This window comes from Sapajus apella, unplaced genomic scaffold, assembly GCF_009761245.1.
Source record: "Sapajus apella isolate SASKATOON/1434 unplaced genomic scaffold, GSC_monkey_1.0 scaffold42, whole genome shotgun sequence".
Taxonomy (NCBI): Eukaryota; Metazoa; Chordata; class Mammalia; order Primates; family Cebidae; genus Sapajus; species Sapajus apella.
The window spans coordinates 12,807,141-12,825,824 of record NW_022436982.1 but is presented as its reverse complement, the minus strand read 5'-3'; the positions used below and the strand labels follow the sequence as shown (position 1 = coordinate 12,825,824).

The 18,684-nt window shown below is 38.5% G+C and overlaps 1 protein-coding gene across 9 annotated transcripts in view; it reads right to left on the bottom strand.

Moving 5' to 3' along the window:
- The window catches only part of HACD4 (3-hydroxyacyl-CoA dehydratase 4), a 45,303-nt gene extending 26,860 nt beyond the window's left edge, over positions 1 to 18,443 (bottom strand). For 5 of the 9 annotated variants that reach the window (XR_004275726.1, XM_032300080.1, XM_032300083.1 and 2 more), the window contains exons 1-5: positions 18,316 to 18,443; positions 16,087 to 16,190; positions 13,301 to 13,428; positions 4,885 to 4,997; positions 572 to 678 (exon numbers count right to left, since the gene is read on the bottom strand). Coding sequence is in view for 8 of the 9 variants with exons in the window: in XM_032300080.1 (XP_032155971.1) it covers positions 572 to 678; positions 4,885 to 4,997; positions 13,301 to 13,428; positions 16,087 to 16,190; positions 18,316 to 18,353 (490 nt within the window). In the remaining variant the exon portion in view is untranslated. Of the gene's footprint in view, positions 1 to 327; positions 428 to 571; positions 679 to 4,884; positions 4,998 to 13,300; positions 13,429 to 16,086; positions 16,191 to 16,583; positions 16,603 to 18,169 lie in introns of those variants that run through there. The other 4 variants (XM_032300088.1, XM_032300087.1, XM_032300086.1 and 1 more) reach the window with 4 other exon arrangements.
- Positions 18,444 to 18,684: the final 241 nt, after the last annotated feature.

The window sequence follows — 18,684 nt, the reverse complement described above, 5'->3', positions numbered from 1 at the left end:
CTAGCCTACCACTCACCTCCTGCTATGCAGCCTGGCTCTTAACGGGCTGCAGACTGGGGTCATAGCCCGGGTTGGGGGCCCCTGCTATAAAAGATTCATGATGCTGTAGGTGGAAGTACTCAGTTGAGGAAGTCGGGGAATGCCTCCCTCAGAAAATGATGATTAATCTGAAGGCAGAGTTAACTAGTTGCTGAGAGAGGGCAGGATACATGGGAAATGGTAAGTGGGAACTCAATTTCTGCGCATTACAAGTTAGAAATCATGGAGTCTCTAAATATTAACCTCTTTTTGGTGAGCAAGCAGACTCTGAGAGGTTAAATGAGTTACTCAAAACTCATACAGTGAATTAATGAAGGACTCAGATGCCTTTGCTTTTTGACAATATTTTGTCTACTGTGCAGAGCTGCTTCCCTGTTCAACTTTGTCTCTGCATCAAGGGAAATGTACCAGGAAAGACACACTGAGTGCGCTAAGCATCTGCAAAAATAGTAATTTAATCATCAAAAAACTTAGTGAACCATTATAACTAGATGGCTTTCGTCGGTAATATAGCAAGTCACTCTTTTCTTACCTTCGGCGAGAACACATAAAGGATAAATTGGCATCCATAGTGTTTGACTCAGCCATGTCAAGACAGCATAGGATATTCCTATGACTGATAACATGCTGTAAGTGTACCTGAAAGGAGAGGAGATGCTCATAAACACAATTTTCTGCTAATATCTGTACTTTACTATGTAATTACGATCAGAGATATAACTGGAAAGTGTGCAAATTATATATTTTATTTCCTATAATTTAAGCAAGAGAAAAGTTTTTTTTTTTTTAATGGGGGGGAAGGGACCATGTCAATCTGGCTTGACTCATGGGGTAGATCATGAATAATTATAAAGCTAAACAGAGCAAATAACTCTTACTCCCTCCTTAGAAAAATACAAATTTTCTTGATTAATGACTCCAATTTCATTAAAAAGCCAAGCCCATTTTATGCAGCAAGCAACTAGGTTTTTTAAAGACAGACATACTTGTAAATATCTCAGAATTAAAAAATAAAATATGACTTCCAAATCTTTACGTGGCATCCTTCTGCTTCTGCGGTTGTAATATGTGATCAATTAAACAACTGGACTTGGGAGCTAATTTGGGTATAGTAGGGACCTCTAAGCCCACCTTTGTGATGTAATAGATTAAATAGTCTACATGGTGTTTTATTTCTTTGCATAGGACACTGGTTTTTAGGCTTGAGCATACATCAGAATCACCTAGATGACATGTTAAAGTGTTAAAACACAAATTACTGGGCCCTACTCCCAAAGTCTCTGAACCAACGGATCTGTGGTACAGCCGACTTTGTATTAACAAGTTCCAGGTGATACTGATGCCACTGGTCCAGGGACCACACTTTGAGAACTACTGATAGAGACAGACAATAAATACATATGGCAAAACCACCCAGAACACCATGAAAACATGAATGGGGAAGAGTAAATTTCTCTCAATCCAGGACCTGAATTCCACCCCTCAGAGACAATGGCCAATGTCAGTTTCTTAGGTATTCTTTCAGAAACGTTTTTGCATTTGTATATCTATATGCATATTTACTACAAAGAATACATACCAGCAGTGCAGGACCTCATTAAACACAGCATATTATCAAGCTTTTTGATCTTTACCAATCAAAGTGAAAATAATATCTCACCTTTTCCCCCTCAGAAGAGCAGGTAAGCATCTTTTCATGTTTAAAAGCCACTTTTGGTTGAGTGCGGTGGCTGACGCATGCAATCCCAACACTTTGGGAGGCCGAGGCAGGCAGATCACCCAAGGTCGGGGTTCCAGACCAGCCTGGGAAACATGACGAAACCCTGTCTCTACTAAAAATACAAAAATTAACTGAGCATGGTGGCGGCCGCCTGTAATCCCAGCTACTCAGGAGGCTGAGGCAAGAGAATCATCTGAACCCAAGAGGCAGAGGTTGCTGTGAGCTGAGATCACACCACTCTAGACTGAAAGAGAGCGAGACTCCATCTCAAAAAAAAAAAAGGCCACTTTGATGAAGTCCAATTTATCTTATTTTTTCTTTTGTGTGTCTGGTGTCCTATTTTGTAATCCACTGCTAAATCCAGTCATCAAGATTTACTCATTTATTTTTTTCCAAAGAGTTTCATAGTTTTACCACTTACATGTGAGTGTTAACTTCATTCTTTTGCATATAAATACCCAGTTGGTCCCGCCACCATTTGGCAAAAAAAACTAATCTTTCCCCATTGAATGGTCTTGGCAGTCTTGTCAAAAGTTAATTTATCAAAAATGTGAGAGTTTATATTTAGACTATCAATTTTATTCCATGACTTATCCTTATGCCAGTAGCACACTCAATCATTGCTTTGTAGTAAGTTTCGACATGGGGAAGAATGAGACATCAGCTATAGTCTTCTAAAATTGTTTTGGCTATTCCGAGTTTGAATATGAGTTTTAGAATCAGCTTCTCATTTTCTGCAATTAGTCATCTGGGTTCTAATAGGGATTGCACTGAATCTACAGATCAATTTAGGGAATACTGCCATCTGAGCAATATTAAGTCTTCAAGCCATGTGGGATGTCCTTTCATTTATTTAGATCTTTAATTTTTTTCAACAATGCTTTATAATTTTCAGTGTATAAATTCTGTGTATCTTTTGTTAAATTTATTCCTCAGTACTTTATTCTTTTTGATGCTACTATAAACAGCATCGTGTTCTTGAGTTCACTTTATGGTAGTTAATTACAAATGTATGAAAATATAATTCATTTTTATATATTGGTCTTATAATTTTTTATGTCATCTGCCAATAGAGATAGTTTTACTTGTTGCTTTCTAGCCTACCTGTCTTTCATACCATTTTGTTTGTTTTCTGTTCTGCCTCATTGCCATGGATAAAACTTCCAGGACAATGTTGAATGTAAGTGGCAAGAGTGGATGCCCTCGTCTTGTTCTTGGATATTAGGAGGAAGGCATTAGTCTTTCACCATTAACTATTATGTTAGTATGGATTTTTCATAGATGCTTTTATCAGGCTGAGGAAGTTTCTTGCTCATTACTTTAGGAAAAATAATTCTAGGGTAGGGTGGGAAGATAAGTGAGCCCCCATTTTACAGAGAAAAAAAAAGTTTCTAAAAGTTAGGTGCCTCAAATTTCACTCCTAGGTATAAGGGAAATGAAAACGTGTGCACACAAAAGCTTGTATATGGATGTTCATGGCAGTATTCCTCATGGCCAAACAGTAGAAACCACCCAAATGTCCATCAACTGATATGTGGATATGCAGATAGTGGTAAATCAATACAAGCAAATTTTACTCAGCCCAAAAAGCAATTAAGTACTGACACATGCCACAACACAGAGGAACCTTGAAAACATTATGCTAAGTAAAAGAAGCCTGTCACAAAAGGCCACATAGTGGATGATTCCATTTATATGAAATTTCCAGGATAGGCAGTCCATAGAGACAGCATGTTGTAAGTGGTTTCCAGGGGCTGGAGGGAGGAGGGAGTGGGAAATGACTGCTACTAGGGATGAGGTTTCTTTTAGGGGTGATCAAAATGTTCTTAGAGACTAGTGATGACTGCACATCTTTTTCGATCTACTAAAACCCACAAATTGTGTATTTTAAAAGGGTGAATTTCATGGTATATAAATTGTATCTCAATAAAGCTGTTATTAAAATATGAAAGGTTAAGTGATTTGCCTAACCATCACTTAGCAAGTAAGTGGCGAAGGTGGGTTCATCCAGGGACATCTACCTTTCAGTCCAAAAGTCTTCTTATGACAGCATGCTACTTCTTTCAGTGCAAACATTGTTTTATTCTTCAATGTTTTTACTGAGCTTCTGAGACTGACAGAGTCAGCATACCTAAGAGCAACATACTAGAAAGCTTCAATCCCAAATGATGTTCCATTGTCTCATGAATAGAAGGGCTATGAATGTCCATGAAGTTTGCCCCAAGTCCACTAAACTATCAATTCAAAAATGAGAAATTACTAATTTATATACATAATTAAATTCATTTTACTTCTACAAAGCATTTTATTCTAATTCACTCTAGGACTTATTTAGACATTTTAATCCAGTTATTGGCAATAAAAAATTTACGTAACTTTGGCTAAAAAAACAAACTAAGGCTCTTTTGTTACCTATTCAAATCCAAATCTCTCAAGTGGAAGGGACAGTTCTCATTTGTGAAAGCTGACCTAGCAGTTAGGACATCTCCCCATATTTAGGTATAAGTACTCACTGAGCAAAGGGGACTGTTTTACACCATCACTTGTAGGGATAAGGCTAGGTACATCTCACTGCAAAGTTTTAGAATTAGCAGGACACTGAAGACTGGAGCAAGGCTTCTCAATGCTTCCATAAAAGAACTTAAGTTAGTTGTTTGAACCCACTGGAATCGTAAATGGATGTGGGAGTGCATTTTCTTCTAGAGAGGCCCCATTATTTAAAAGATTCTTGAATGCACAGGAACTAACTCTAAATTCTGATGATATAATAGAAGACCTGCTTTGCTTATTAAAGCAACTGTACTAAAGTAATTGTGAGGAATGCCTCCCGTTAGGAAACAGCTGAGGGTTATTCCAATTTGGTTTTATGCCAAGCCTTCTGCAGAAACCTGAATGTGCTGCTTTACTCTTGTAATACCATGGTAGGTTTTCATTATCTTTGATATGCCTATTGCAGAGAGCACTAAAAATACATTTCTTTATCAACATAAAATAATTTGAAAAGGGGACTATGTTTCCCCTCTCGTACAGAGTAACCAAATGTAAGCGGCTAGTACTGATTTCACTGTAGAAAGTAATTTGGCCTTTTTTTTTTTTTTTTTAAAGAGATTATTTTGCCTTCTTACCTAACCATATCCAATAGATTCCAAAAGATGAATAAAACACACACCACGTATTTCCCTTGGACTTCCTCTTGACTGGTGATCACCACAAAAAGGATGATTATTCTCTCTGTGAGCTAACAAAGAAAGAGCAAAGTCAAAAATTAGGACCAACAGTTAGGCTATGTAGATAATTTATTTAAGCTCTGGGGTCATGTGCAGATTATGCAGGTTTGGTACATAGGTATACATGTGTCACTGTGGTTTACTGCACCCATGGCCCATCATCTACATTAAGTATTTCTCCTAATGCTATCCCTCCCCAATCCCCCCACCCCCTGCTACTCCTCCCCTAATTTTAAAAAGCAGATCTCCTTTCAAAAGTAGACTTTGGCTGGAAATATGTATACTAAACTGTTAACAATGCCTCCCTCTGAGAGAGCAGGGTTATGGCTGAATTTCAATTCCTCATTCATTTGCCTGTATTTATAATGAATAAAAAAATGACATATATTTGATGTGAATCAGGGTTTTTCCTTCTTTCTTGCCACATACATGTGTTTCCATTCACTTTGACAAGGCTTTATTGAGCATCTACTGTGTGTCCGATGCCAAAATGAAAACAGTCTTTGCTCCAGAGAGGGTAGCAGCAGTGGGAGAATTGAACAATAGCCAGCACAGTGTGCACTAGGTATGGAGGAGCAGGTGAGGGAGATACTTTCTGCCTGGAGAAAGAATGCAAAGGGATTTATGAAGACAGGTAACATTTTGCTTCATCTAGGTTGGATCTTGAAAAATGGATAAGAGTTTGTCAGGTAGACTGGATACAAGAAGAGAGGGCATCCCAGGCAAAAGGAGCAGCCTGAGCAAAGAGGCAGAGGTGGAGAAATGCCCCGGGAGTAGTGTGAGCCACTGGGGGTCCAGAGGGGCGGGTGCATAGTAGGGAATAAGAAGAAACTGAAAAACATTTGGAGCTGGGTTGTGAAGGGCTTTCAATGGCAGGCTGAGAAATTTCAATTCCATCCCACAGAAAAGCTATTGTAGTGGGTTTTTTTTTGTTGTTGTCTTTTTTGGTAGAGGAGTAATATAATCCTAACCCTTATAAGCTAGTGAAAAATGAAAGGAATTCAACATATTCCTGGAATATATATTCCAAGTCAGTAAGCATTTACAAGTCATTGAGACTTCACACATTTTTGGCTTAGCTCCAATTATTAGCCTCAAAAACATTAAAAAAATACATTGCTTTTTCCCAACGTAAATATAAAGTGCCTTCTTATATTAATATATCCTGTACATTCTGTATTTTGTGTTTTTTAATACAAAGTTATACCTGCTCTTAATGGTCAAAGGAAAATACACAAGATCAAAGGGTCATGTTAGCAGTAAAAATAAAGAGGGAATGATTTATATTTTTGTTTTTCAAGTGGATCAAGGAGAAAAGACTAGGATAACCTGTGACTTAGCATTCACAGGCTGCTAGTCCTGGAAAATCACCTAGTGCACAGAAATCCAAGATTTGCCAACAGTGGGCCACATGATCAGAAATCCATGTGTCTAAGCTTTATCAGCATGTTTATGACATGACTACAGTGGTGAGTCAAGAGGTTCTATGCTTGGCTAAGGGGAATTAGATATGATTCAAACCTTAGTCAATTTATGGAAGCTATCTACATAGCTGTTTTTCTTTTTTCTTCCTTTACAATATAATACTCTATTGATTTAATTTCTATAATAAATTCTACAGAACTGGAATTATAATTACTGAATGATCCAGTCTTGATGTCATGACACCTCTCAGCCTTCAGATACAAGACGTTTGCAGCAAACAAGTTCTTAGGCTCCACCTAATCTTACATTTGATCAGTGCTTGGTAATTAGGAAAACTTTCTAGTTTTGCTAGAACTCTCAGGAGATACACATACATTAACGGATGCATGAATAAAATACAGATTTCTAATTAGATGGCTGACTACTGAAAAAACTTAGACACCTGTCAGTAACATTCTGGTGCTAGCCCAGCCCCACATTTTTACAAATCAGGAATTTGGGAACAGAACTGGAAACACATATATATCCGAAGTCTCCTGGTTTCCAGAGTTGTAAGCTATCCATGATGTCAGGCCACCTCTTAATTGAAGAGGACACAGGGGAAAATCTCCTAAAAGGGACACACCAGAAATGCATGATGAAACTCACTCTGCTGGAAATCATCACTTCACTGTCTATGCCAGGGTAGCGATGGAATCCCAGCTGCACAGAAAGCAGCAACAGCATGGTCCCCAAAACCAAACCACAACACACATACACACATATGAAGACTCCCTCTATATTCAGTGTCAATCTAACTAGATAGCAAATCATCTGATGGTCATCCAACTCTAATTTGACCATTTAGTGACAATACAATGGGGTAATTTAGGCAGAGATGTTCCTCAGTTGATAAAAGCTAGTCTTTATTGTTTACTTTGTGCCAGGTTCCAAATATACACCATCTCATTTTATCTCTATAATGACCCTAAGAAGTAGGTGTTATTATGTGTGTTTTACAAAAGACATGCATCTTACCAAATGAAAGTGACTTACCTACAAGTCTAGAATCAACACCTAGACAATAAGACTCTTTCATCATTGTTACTTGGTATGAATTACTCCATTGCCTAGTATCCAGGTTATAGCTTATTCTTTAAAAAAGCTTCTCCTTAAAAATCAAGCCTTAAAACAAGAGCCCCCTTGATTTTCCTAACAGCAAAATAATTTTGAAGAAAAGGCTTTTAGAATGTATGTTTTCTTTAACATGACCATTTGACCAGTTATTTAGAGCTTGACACTTGGAAGAACTTAGCCCTTTGTCATTTTTAACAAATCCTATGAAAATATGACTAATTACTAGTGAATGGTCTTCTAACGTTTAGTACAACTGAAGCAGGTAGAATAAAAGGTACAGTAAATATCCTACAACTTGGGTTAAAGATGGTGATAATGTGGTCCACTCAAAAGTGTAATAACTATATGATAAAAATACTTGCCATTTTTATGTTCTATTTGGGAATCCTAAACTGCAGGTTAAGCAATAATTGAAACTAAGTTGTTACTTTACCAAAGGCAGGTAGCACTTGATTTATAAGCTATGGGAGGGTAAAATGATACTTCAGCTATAGGGAAAATTTCTAGAATCTTAAGATTAGTTTTAGAGTCAAATACTACTATTTTACTAAAATGAAAATCTAAACTCTCAATCCTCTGAACTTTTCTGAGAACTTCAGACATATATCTTTATATATTCAAAAACTATCACTTACATTCTTCTGTAAGGCAAAAGCATTTAAATAATTGTATTTGTTTATTTATTCATCATTCAATAGATAATTGAGTGTAAGTTCTGGGTCCCAGGGGATACAGCTGTGAACAAGACCAAGCCCCTGCTTTCATGATATTTAAATTATACTTGGTGAAACAGTAAACAAATGTAGCATAATAGTTGAGAGCTCAGGAGCCAAATAGCTTAAATTTCTGCTGTAATATTCAAAACCTATGTGGCCTTGCATAATTTACTTCTGGGTTAAATAATTATACTGTAGATAATAATTAGCATCTATTGTTACATAGTCATTATCATATACAGGATAAGGTTGTTGTAAGATTAAATACTACATGTAAAGAACTTAGAAAAGTGACACACATAAAAGCCTAATGTAAGCTATGATTAGGAAAATACTGAAATACACTTTAATGTAGTGATTTACAATGTATTTACAGGAAAACTTTTTCTATGTAGATAATGACTTTCAGTGAATTAAAAAAAATTCAATCTCAGCATCTGTAAAATTACACTAAGAATATAGCTTTCTACTTATCACACTGAAGAAATGTATGGATCAAACGTTAAAAACAGAAGAAAAATCTAAAATCTTACCTACAGAGTGAATTGGGCACAGCCTCTCAGGAGGCTTCAAAATTTGGAGAATGTTACAGATCAACACTCTCTTTGGTAGTTTCTTCTCTAACAATATAAGCCTATTCCAAGCTCAAAACTGGCGAGAAAAATCTATGTTATTTTATGGAAAGTCAGATGATTATTTGGTCTAGCAATGCAAATAAGCACCTGCTTCATAGCTAAAAAGAAATTAGGGTAAAATCTGGCTTTTTTTCCTGCAAGATACTTTCCTTTGGGAATTCCTTCCTATTTGCTCTCTTAAGAGTATGTGACTGTGAAATCTTTAGAGGGATTTTTGACAGATACCTGCGTGCCCTGATCAGGAGTAGAAGTGTTACTGGTAAATACAGAAATGGTTTATGTGATTTGGACTCATAAATGGAATCCTTGTAAGCACAATAATTTGGGAGTAATAGTTTTTAGTGTCTTGGTTGAGAAACTTAAAAAATTAAGTAAAAATGTGTAAAATTATTATGTGCAGAAGTGCTGATTATGATGCAGAGGGAAGGATGTGTAATTTAATCATTTTAATTCAGTTATAAATGAATTATTTGCATTGAAAGCATTTCTCAAAAGGTGATGGAGCAGACTATTAATGGTTTCCTATGGGGGTATCAGTTTCATGTTATGATTCAATGGGTAGTGTTGGCTATTTTCCCCTCTTCTTGAGTTATAACATCCTAAAGGTGTATAAGTAAAATCTCCTTCTCAGGCTTCTGTAAGAGCAAACTGAATAAAGGCTCTCAAAATCAACATTTCATGGTAGATAATATTTCTGTACTAAGTCAAGTTGTTTTGATTAAGTTTACTGAAATCAACTAGTTTTCCAATTCAACATTTTTTCTAAGCTAAAAAAAAAAGTATGTAAGCTCATTTGGGAGGATGGGTTGGAGAAGAGAGATGCCTAGTTTTCATTTATATATTTTTTTCTTTTATGCTTCTTTTGGACCATTTTTACTTTTCCATTTTAAAAAGTATCAAAGTTTACTATATTTTCTTATGTGATTTTTATTGACGTGCAATTATTTCAAAAATTGGAAGTCTATAAATATATATGTTATAGTTTTACCATTTTCCCCTAAGTATATACACAGCAAAATATATGTCAGTTAAATGATTATTGTCTTTTAGTCAATGGGTTTTTCTCCTTTCCTTTCCTGTGTAATTTTAGAAATTCATTACCATTTTTCCCTAGGTGTCAAAATAAAGATGTGCGTGTAAAACATTTAAAAATGCACAGGAAACAAAAGCACAAGAAACACAAACACAGCACCAAAAAATAAACTTATCCCCTGTGGACACACCACCACTACTTGATATGTATAATACTAATTGCTCAACTAGCTAATGAGTTCCTACTGTCGGTTGGAATTATTTCTCTAGATATTTGGGAGGACCAGCTCCGCACAAAAAGAATTCAGCTGTCACTGAACAATCTCTTGAAGGTAATATCAAAGTCACACCACAACTGCATGGACATGGTTTTTCAGCTTTCTTAAAAGCAGCCACTCTTAGCTACAGTTTCTTCATTTAAAAATGGGGAAACAGGAAAACCAAGAATGATTACACAACCTGAGAGTTTTGTTTCATTATTTTAAAGCAGGGGCCTCAGTGTCATCCCATAATGAGGGAATTCTAGTTGTCTGCATGACTCTAATAAAGGAAGGAGGGAGAAAATGAAATTTTGGGCACAATGGCATGTTTCTGAACCATTCTCAAACGCCATTTCCATTGAGGGAAACACGAAAAGGATGACAGATGAATTAAAGAAATAGAAGCCAAATAAAATCTCAAATGAGATAAAAAGAGGAAGCCAGGCAGCCGCCACAAAGATGGATAATAATCAGCTCAGGATGAGATTAATTTTTCTCCCTAACATAGTGATCCCTGACTTACGTCTCCCAATGACTGATGACTTCAAAATCATCTGCACTCTGCTAACATCAGACTTTGCAAACTCATCTTTGAATAAAAGGTGTCAATATATATTTGCCACTGTTTTTAAATCGCCAAACCAAGATTTGGTTGATTATAGCTATATATTTCTATAAGCCATTAGAGTTTTAATTAGCAGTGATTAAAATCAGGTGTATATTCTGGAATTCCTGGAACTCCAAGATATAAAATTTCTAAGTTATGTAATAATTTCTGTTATTAAATAAGCCTAATTTTGTAAAGCACATATGTGGACATTTTCTAGGCACATTCAAGGTGCTCAGTGAGTTTTCTTCCTTATAAAATTCTCTATTCTCACTAGGTGCATTCTCTACACTGGTAATAAATAACACTACTCTTAATTTTGAAAATGTTTTACCATGAAACCAGTAGCAGCCACTTAGCCTAAAAAAGTAAAAAGTAGCCGGGCGCGGTGGCTCACGCCTGTAATCCCAACACTTTGGGAGGCCGAGGCGGGTGGATCACGAGGTCGAGACCATCCTGGTCAAAATGGTGAAACCCCGTCTCTACTAAAAAACTACAAAAAATTAGCTGGGCATGGTGGCGCGTGCCTGTAATCCCAGCTACTCAGGAGGCTGAGGCAGGAGAATTGCCTGAACCCAGGAGGCGGAGGTTGCGGTGAGCCAAGATCGCGCCATTGCACTCCAGCCTGGGCAACAAGAGCGAAACTCCGACTCAAAAAAAAAAAAAAAAAAAAAAGTAAAAAGTACTTTTAAAAAAATATCAAAAGAAAACCTAACCTCGATTTTAGATGAATTTAATCATATATCAGGCAGTATTACTCCAGATGACAGAATACAACTTTTACTTAATCTTAGTTGTTAATTCTATTTTTCCCAAGATTAGCATTATGGGATGCTGGTACTATATGTATTTTGGTTGTTTCAAAGTACAACACATTGTAAATAAGTAATAAACACCAATAAATCTTGCTCCTAGATAATATGTTGCTGTTGGGACAGATCTGTATCCCTTTTTATTTTGTAAGGAACTATGTTAAAGGGAATTCCATCTAGGTCTTAGCTAGTTAACTGACTACTATGTTATTAGTTCATACACAATTATCCTAATTTTTGTTTCACATCTGATATTTCAACACTTTAAATGTCTTCATCCTAATGGATACTATTTCCCTATTCTTATTTAGTAAGTAAAATTTTCCATAAAATATTCCATAGGTAAAAATATTCCATAAAATTGTAATGCTCAGTTCTTAAAAGGCTCCTCAGGATTATACTATTTCTATCTTTTAGGCTTTCATGGTATTTTAAACAAAGTTTAATATAAGGATCTATGCCACTCTTTCATTTAACAAAAACTTAAAGTGTACATTTACATTGTAAGCATTTTGTTAGGCGCTGGCAACAATACAATTCTGACATATTTTAATTATTTTAACAATGTAAAATTGTCAAAATTAACCATTTTCAAATTTATTTTGGAGATACCTAAAATAATACTCATGTAGATAACTATTTCTGTAGATTTTAAACTCATGTTCATATAGTTGCCTAACCTTTACTGTCCCATAAGAAAGGGATGACTATATGAACATGAGTTTAAAATCTACAGAAAATATTTTTATTTTTTGTCTTTATCCAGCAATGGTTTTTTACATGGAGTCACTACTTGCAAATTTCCCATTTTCCTTCAACCTGCCTTTTCAAAGAACATCATAATCTAGGGCTAGAGGCATGGAATAGGGATCAAAAAATAGCTAAGAATAGTAATAGCCCAAAACCTAAAATGCAATTTAAAAAAAAAAAAAGAAAATAGTAATAGCTACCAAGTACTGTATTCTTAACCAAGTGCCACAAACTTATCCATTTTCTCAGTTACTTAATAAGATACATGTTATTTTCATATCACATGAGAAAATGAAGTTCACAATGATTAAATGACTTGTTTAAATGTATACACCTAGTGCAAAGTAGAACTGGGATTTGAATCCAGGTCTGTGTGACCCCCACATCTATGCTTAGATGCCACACTAGATAAACACAAATGATCTCCCCTTTCCATTGATGTTTAGTAAAAGAGGGCGAATGAACAAGAAATGGCCCAGGAGTACTCTATTGTCTGGACAGAGATGAAGGGAACTTTTGGTTTTTTAATCACCTACTTTTTGCCAGCCTTTGTGTTGTCCTTTCCCTCAACAGCCCAATGGTTGTGGGTGGTATGATCCCATAGCGGTAAGCAGCAAAGCCCGGCCTCAAACCCAAGTCTCCAATCCTATGCCTCATCATTGTCTTCTACTACCCCAGGCAGTGACATAGTGAAGGTGCAAAGTGGCTATGAAAGCTCCTTCCAGGATAGGATCAATGCAGTGCAGCATGACTGCCCTGAATGTTTCCAACTGGTTATTCTAATCGTGCAGTTTTAGAATAAGGTTGTCCTTCCATGAACTTGCTTCTCCTTATCAGTGACCTAAGACAAGGGTTGGATTTTTAACTGTCATAACGTCAAGAGAAGCTATAAACAGGAAAAATGTAAATATGAAACAGATTCTATAATAATCATAGTAATAATGATGTGATTTTAACCTACCTGCAAAAACCTTGGGAGAAGATGGTTATACTCAATGCCAACATATATGTGCAGCAATTCCAGGAGAGAAATGGATTGGCAAAGTCGCATCACAAATCCAATAGCATAAAAAGTGTCAACCATTGAATCTGTCCAGTGGGTTAAAAATGCAGATATAGTAAGTAAAAACTAGATTATAACCCAAATGTATGCAGCACTTTGAAATCAAATGGAGATTATTCACTTGCTTTTTCATTGTACATGTGAAAAATTCCTTAAGTAGGCTACTAAATTGTTAATACAATGCAAATTTTAAAAAAAGCATTTCATAATGTAGTGTACTTTCATTGCTCCTGTTCCAAAAAGAATTAAAAACCTTGAGAAAGATTTCATGGCTAAATGTGCGTGCAGTAGTTACTCCCCACTTTTAAGATTATAAAGCAATCCCACATAAGAGTAACCTCCTAGAATCTAGACCACCTCAAGTGTAAATAGAAATGAGCTTGTTAAAGACACTACTGTGCTCACAGCTTCTCCACTGACAAGAAAATGACAAAGATTAGAAAAAATATTATTTCAGAGGTGGTTTATGGAAGTGACGCTGTTAATGTCATGATATCAAAGAACATACGTATCTGGAATTTTGTTTCCCTACATATTTGGTTAGTGCTTTTCTGGATTTTGCTAAACACTGGAACTTGGGCCTCTGAGCAGGACTTTTGGAGTTTGCATTACGGAGGGTTCAAATGAAATACTGTGCCCTCAGAGGGAGCTGAAATGGAAGGAAAACAAATGTTCCTCTACATAGCATAAATTTGTTGCTTCAAGTTTTAAAATGGAATCCTGCCATGTTTAGAAACTCTTAGAGAAGATTTTGCTCTCTTTACTGCCCAGTAATGATTCACACAATAATAATTTATTGAGCACTGAATAAGGATTTCTCTTCTCCGCAGCTCCGCGACATGGACGCTATTACCATCCCCATTTCAGAGATGGTTCCTGAAGCACACAGTCCATGCTCTTATTTACTGCCCTGAACTTGCTGCCAGAGTATTATGAATTACACAGTTCTGCGAAGGAAGAAGCGCAGGTATAATACATTCAGGGTTTCAGGTTTCTGTTGAGCTACTTATGTAATTTATACACTGATTCAGGAATTGTACTGAAGCCACACTTGTCTTCAGTTTGTCTCCTGAATGAATCAGTTGTGTTTATTTAATAAGTAGCTTCTACAACCATAACGGCAGGATAAAAAGAAAGAAATGCGCCGGGCTGGGCAAGGTGGCTCATGCCTGTGAACCCAGCACTTTGGGAGGTCGAGGCTGGCGGATCATCTGAGGTGAGGAGTTCAATACCAGCCTAGCCAATGCAGTGAAATCCCATCTCTACTGAAAATACAAAAATTAGCTGGGCATAGTGGCAGGTGCCTGTAATCCCAGCTACTCGGGAAGCTGAGGCAGGAAAACCTCTTGAACCCATGAGACAGAGGCTGCAGTGAGCCAAGATCACGCCATTGCACTCCAGCCTGAGAGGAGACAAGAGGGAAACTCCATCAGAAAGAAAGGAGAGAGAGAGAAAGAGAGAAAAAGAGAGAAAGAGAGAGAGAAAAGAGAGACAGAGCAACAGAGACAGAGAGCAACAGAGACGGGGAGACGAGACAGACGGGCGGGAGAGGGGGACAGGGAGCGGGCAGGGACAGGGCGGGAGGGACGCGGGCAGGGAGGGAGGAGAAACACCACTAAGGCAACTTGTCTCACTGGAAAGGTAAGGCAGCATAAGAGAGTTCATGGCTTGTGTTGCAAACGACATGCAATATGCCTGCACTACCTCAGCAAACCTCAAAGGACTAGAAGTGATGGTTTTTAAAAATATATATATAAAAGAAGTTTTCCCATCACCTGCTTGAAAACTCTCAACATTTGTAGCTGAAACTCAAGCCTCAGGTTGTATCTTTGGAGGTGCTTAACAAAGGCGAGAATTTATCTGTAGATTTTTATTAAGAGGTAGCAACATAAAATAGCTTATGGGACCTTGCAAGTAGAGTAACTTCCTTATTATACACACGTCTGAAATGATGAGCACAGCATGACTTTTCCCAGATACATTCTACACATTTGTTTTTAGCTGAAGCCAGCAGTTGCTTAGATTGTCAAGTCACTCAACAGTTGTAAACTGTGATGACACTTACTCATGTGTGGATGGAACATGAAGAGAATGTTATTTTGACAGTCATGTAGTCAACCAACAGTGACTTTACTTTTCAGGAAACTAGAGGAAGTTTATGACTTAAACCATTAATGCCGACTCCCGTGTAAGTGGTTGGCCATCTACTTAGTGTGGCATTTACATATTACTTCTTAAAGGGACCTAACAGAGGCGAAGGAAATATAAAATTTGTCTTTCACTTACTAGTCTCCAGTTACCTCAAACCTGGGGAACAATATAAACACTGGAAAAATTTGATTCATTCCCGATTTCTCTACATAAAATGTTATGCTGAGATTTCCTCAAAACACAAGAAATCTGCTGAGGTTCGGTGCAGAGTGGAAAAGGAACAATGAAATGACACCACCCCGAAGCCATCCATCTCTGTTTTCAGGAAACCTGCCTACTCAGGGGGAAACCAAACCCCTGTGCTTTACTTATCTCACCTTCTCCCTTCTCCAAAAAGGTTTTGCAATAAATATGGTTGCTGAAAAATATAAATTTTCGAGAAGGAAATTAGGTGAGGCGTGTAGAAATGTAAGCAAGATGAGGTGAAAACAAGGATTAAAAGTTAAAAATCAAAAACTGTTTTGGAGTTTTACCTTTTCCAAATGAAAAAAATCTGACTGTCATATTTGTAAATATCCAAGAGTGGCCACAGAACTGGATTAAGTAATAGATGAAAAGATAGGCATTCTTCCTATACCTATAAATAGAGGAAAATGCCATTAAACACTTATTTTATAATCATCCTTTCAGCACTATACACGTACTTCGATGTACTGGCCAACCTGAGCAAGCAAAAGAAAACTGTTCATTATCAGTCTCTAATCTGGGTACCCCCAAGTACACATCAGATTTTGAAGGGAGCCATAGCCTACACTACCTGCTAAGTAAGTGCAGAAACCTCCTCAGTTATGATGAAGTTATGTCCTGGTAAACCCATTAACTAAAAATATCAAAAAATGAAAATATCATAAGTTGAAAATGCATTTAATACACCTGACCTACAAAACATCACAGCTTGGCCTACTTTAAAGTTGCTCAGAACACCCACATTAGCTTACAGCTGGGCAGAATCGGAGTACTCCTTGTTTACCTTCCTGATCATGTGGCCACCTGGAAGCTGCAGCCCCAGCATCATGAAAGGGTCTCATACCTGCTCATCACTAGCCTGGGGAAAGGTGAAAATTTTAAATTTTAAGTACAATTTCTAATGAATATATATTATTTGCACACCATCACTAAGTTTAAAAAATTATAAGTTGAACCATCATGAATCATGAACCATCTATATAGTTAGTTTGCTTAAAATCAAATACAGTCCTTTTTCAAATTCTACTTTCACCTTTGATAAAGTTCTAACCTTACTGCTCACCAGGGAATAAAAGAAACCACTGCAAAGGTGGCTTCAAATATTCTTTTAAAAAAAACAAAAGATCCTGGAGGCGGTGGCTCAAGCGTGTAATCCCAGCACTCTGGGAGGCCAAGGAGGACTGGATCACTTGAGGCCAGAAGTTCAAGACCAGCCTGGCCAACATGGCAAAACCTGTATCTACCAAAAAAAAAAAAAAAAAAAGCCAAATCCTGATGTGGCAGTGCATGCCTGTAATCCCAGTGACCCAGCTACTAGGGAGGCTGAGGCAGGACAATCACTCGAATCTGGGAGGCAGAGGCTGCAGTGAGCGGAGGATAGCACCACTGAACTCCAGCCTGGGCAACAGAGTGAGACTCTGGGTCAAAAATAAAAAATAAAAATAACAATACAACAACAATAACAAAACCCATGTGTGCAGAGGGGTTGATGTGTTACTATGTGTTCCAGTAGCTTGGCTTGCTAAGTGCAGAACCTGAGACTTAGTGTTGTAGTTCTGAAGTGGGGTAGGGATGGCAGCATTCCCAAATGTTGGGTAATTTAGTAACTGGACACACCTGAGTTTTGAACGAATTAAGGACTGGGGCTAGTATTAACATCTTGCCACTGCCTCTTATTAATACTTTGCAAGGGCAGATAGTTTCATCAGATACACATAGAAAGCGGTTTAGTTACACCAGAAAAAGGAAGTCAAGCTGGGTTTAAAATGTGTTGTGAGCTGCTGGGAGATGACTAAGAGAAGACTGACACGGTTTGAGGGAGTTAGGAAGAGCACTGTTTGAAGTGTTCTCTGGGAGTTCAGAGGAGGCACGGGAGTGGCCCTGCCAGTGTATTCAAGATTTACTCCTCCTTGGAGATGTGAAACCTCCGAGAAACAAGGAAAGTAAGCTGTGAGGCAGAATAATTTTATTTGGGGACACCCCCCCCAACCCCATAAGACAGGAACTGCTAAAGGTCTGGGAAGAGGAAACCCTCCTTCAGCCCATATCAGAATCACCTGGCTTGGGGGTTAAACACACACTCCCAGGCCCTACCGCTATACAACTGACCTGTTCCCCCTGGAACTGGGCCCCGGGATCTACACATGTGATAGGTGTTTCCAGGGCTGCTAGATCGAAAAATCACCCCGTAACTCTGCTTCTGAGAAAGTCAAGAGAAGGGCCCCGGCGGGGGGAGGGAGGGACTGGCAGAGGGCTCACAAGGGCAGGGGTAGCCCCGCGGCCTGTTCTTCCGATTTCTTCATCTGTGAAATGGAGAAAGCAACAGAGCCTGCTTCCTAGGGTTTCCTAGAAACATAAATTAGCAAATACCTGCACGAGATCCAAGGGGTGCCTGGGCACGATAGCGCAGCGCAGCGCGGGTCGGTAATGCCCCCCCGCCCGCAGCAGAGGGGAGCCCCCGCCCCCAGGCCCTCTACCCCCGCCCACTCCCCTCGGAATTCGGCCGAGCGCCCTACCTGGGCTGCAGCCAGGCGGGCAGCGCCAAGGGCCCCATGGGCCGCCGCCGCCAGGGCTTCCAGAGCCGTCCGGGAAGGAGCACCCGCCCGGGAGGAGGCAGGGGCGGCCCCGCGGCCGGGCGCGGAAGGGCGGGGCCTCGCCACACTCAGCAATTTACAAAAAGAAAAAGCCCGAGGACTTGCGTTGGGCAAGAGATGAAAGCGAAGTTCCTGAAGTTTCTGCAGCACTGCTAGAGCACCGCAGGGCGCAAGGCTGGGAGGCGGCTCGCCTTCCCGGTGGGCTTACCAAGCCTTGGTTACAGGTTCCTAATCTGTGTCGAGAGCTCGTTGCAAGCCTTGTGGAAATCGACGCCTCTGGGCGATTTCCGG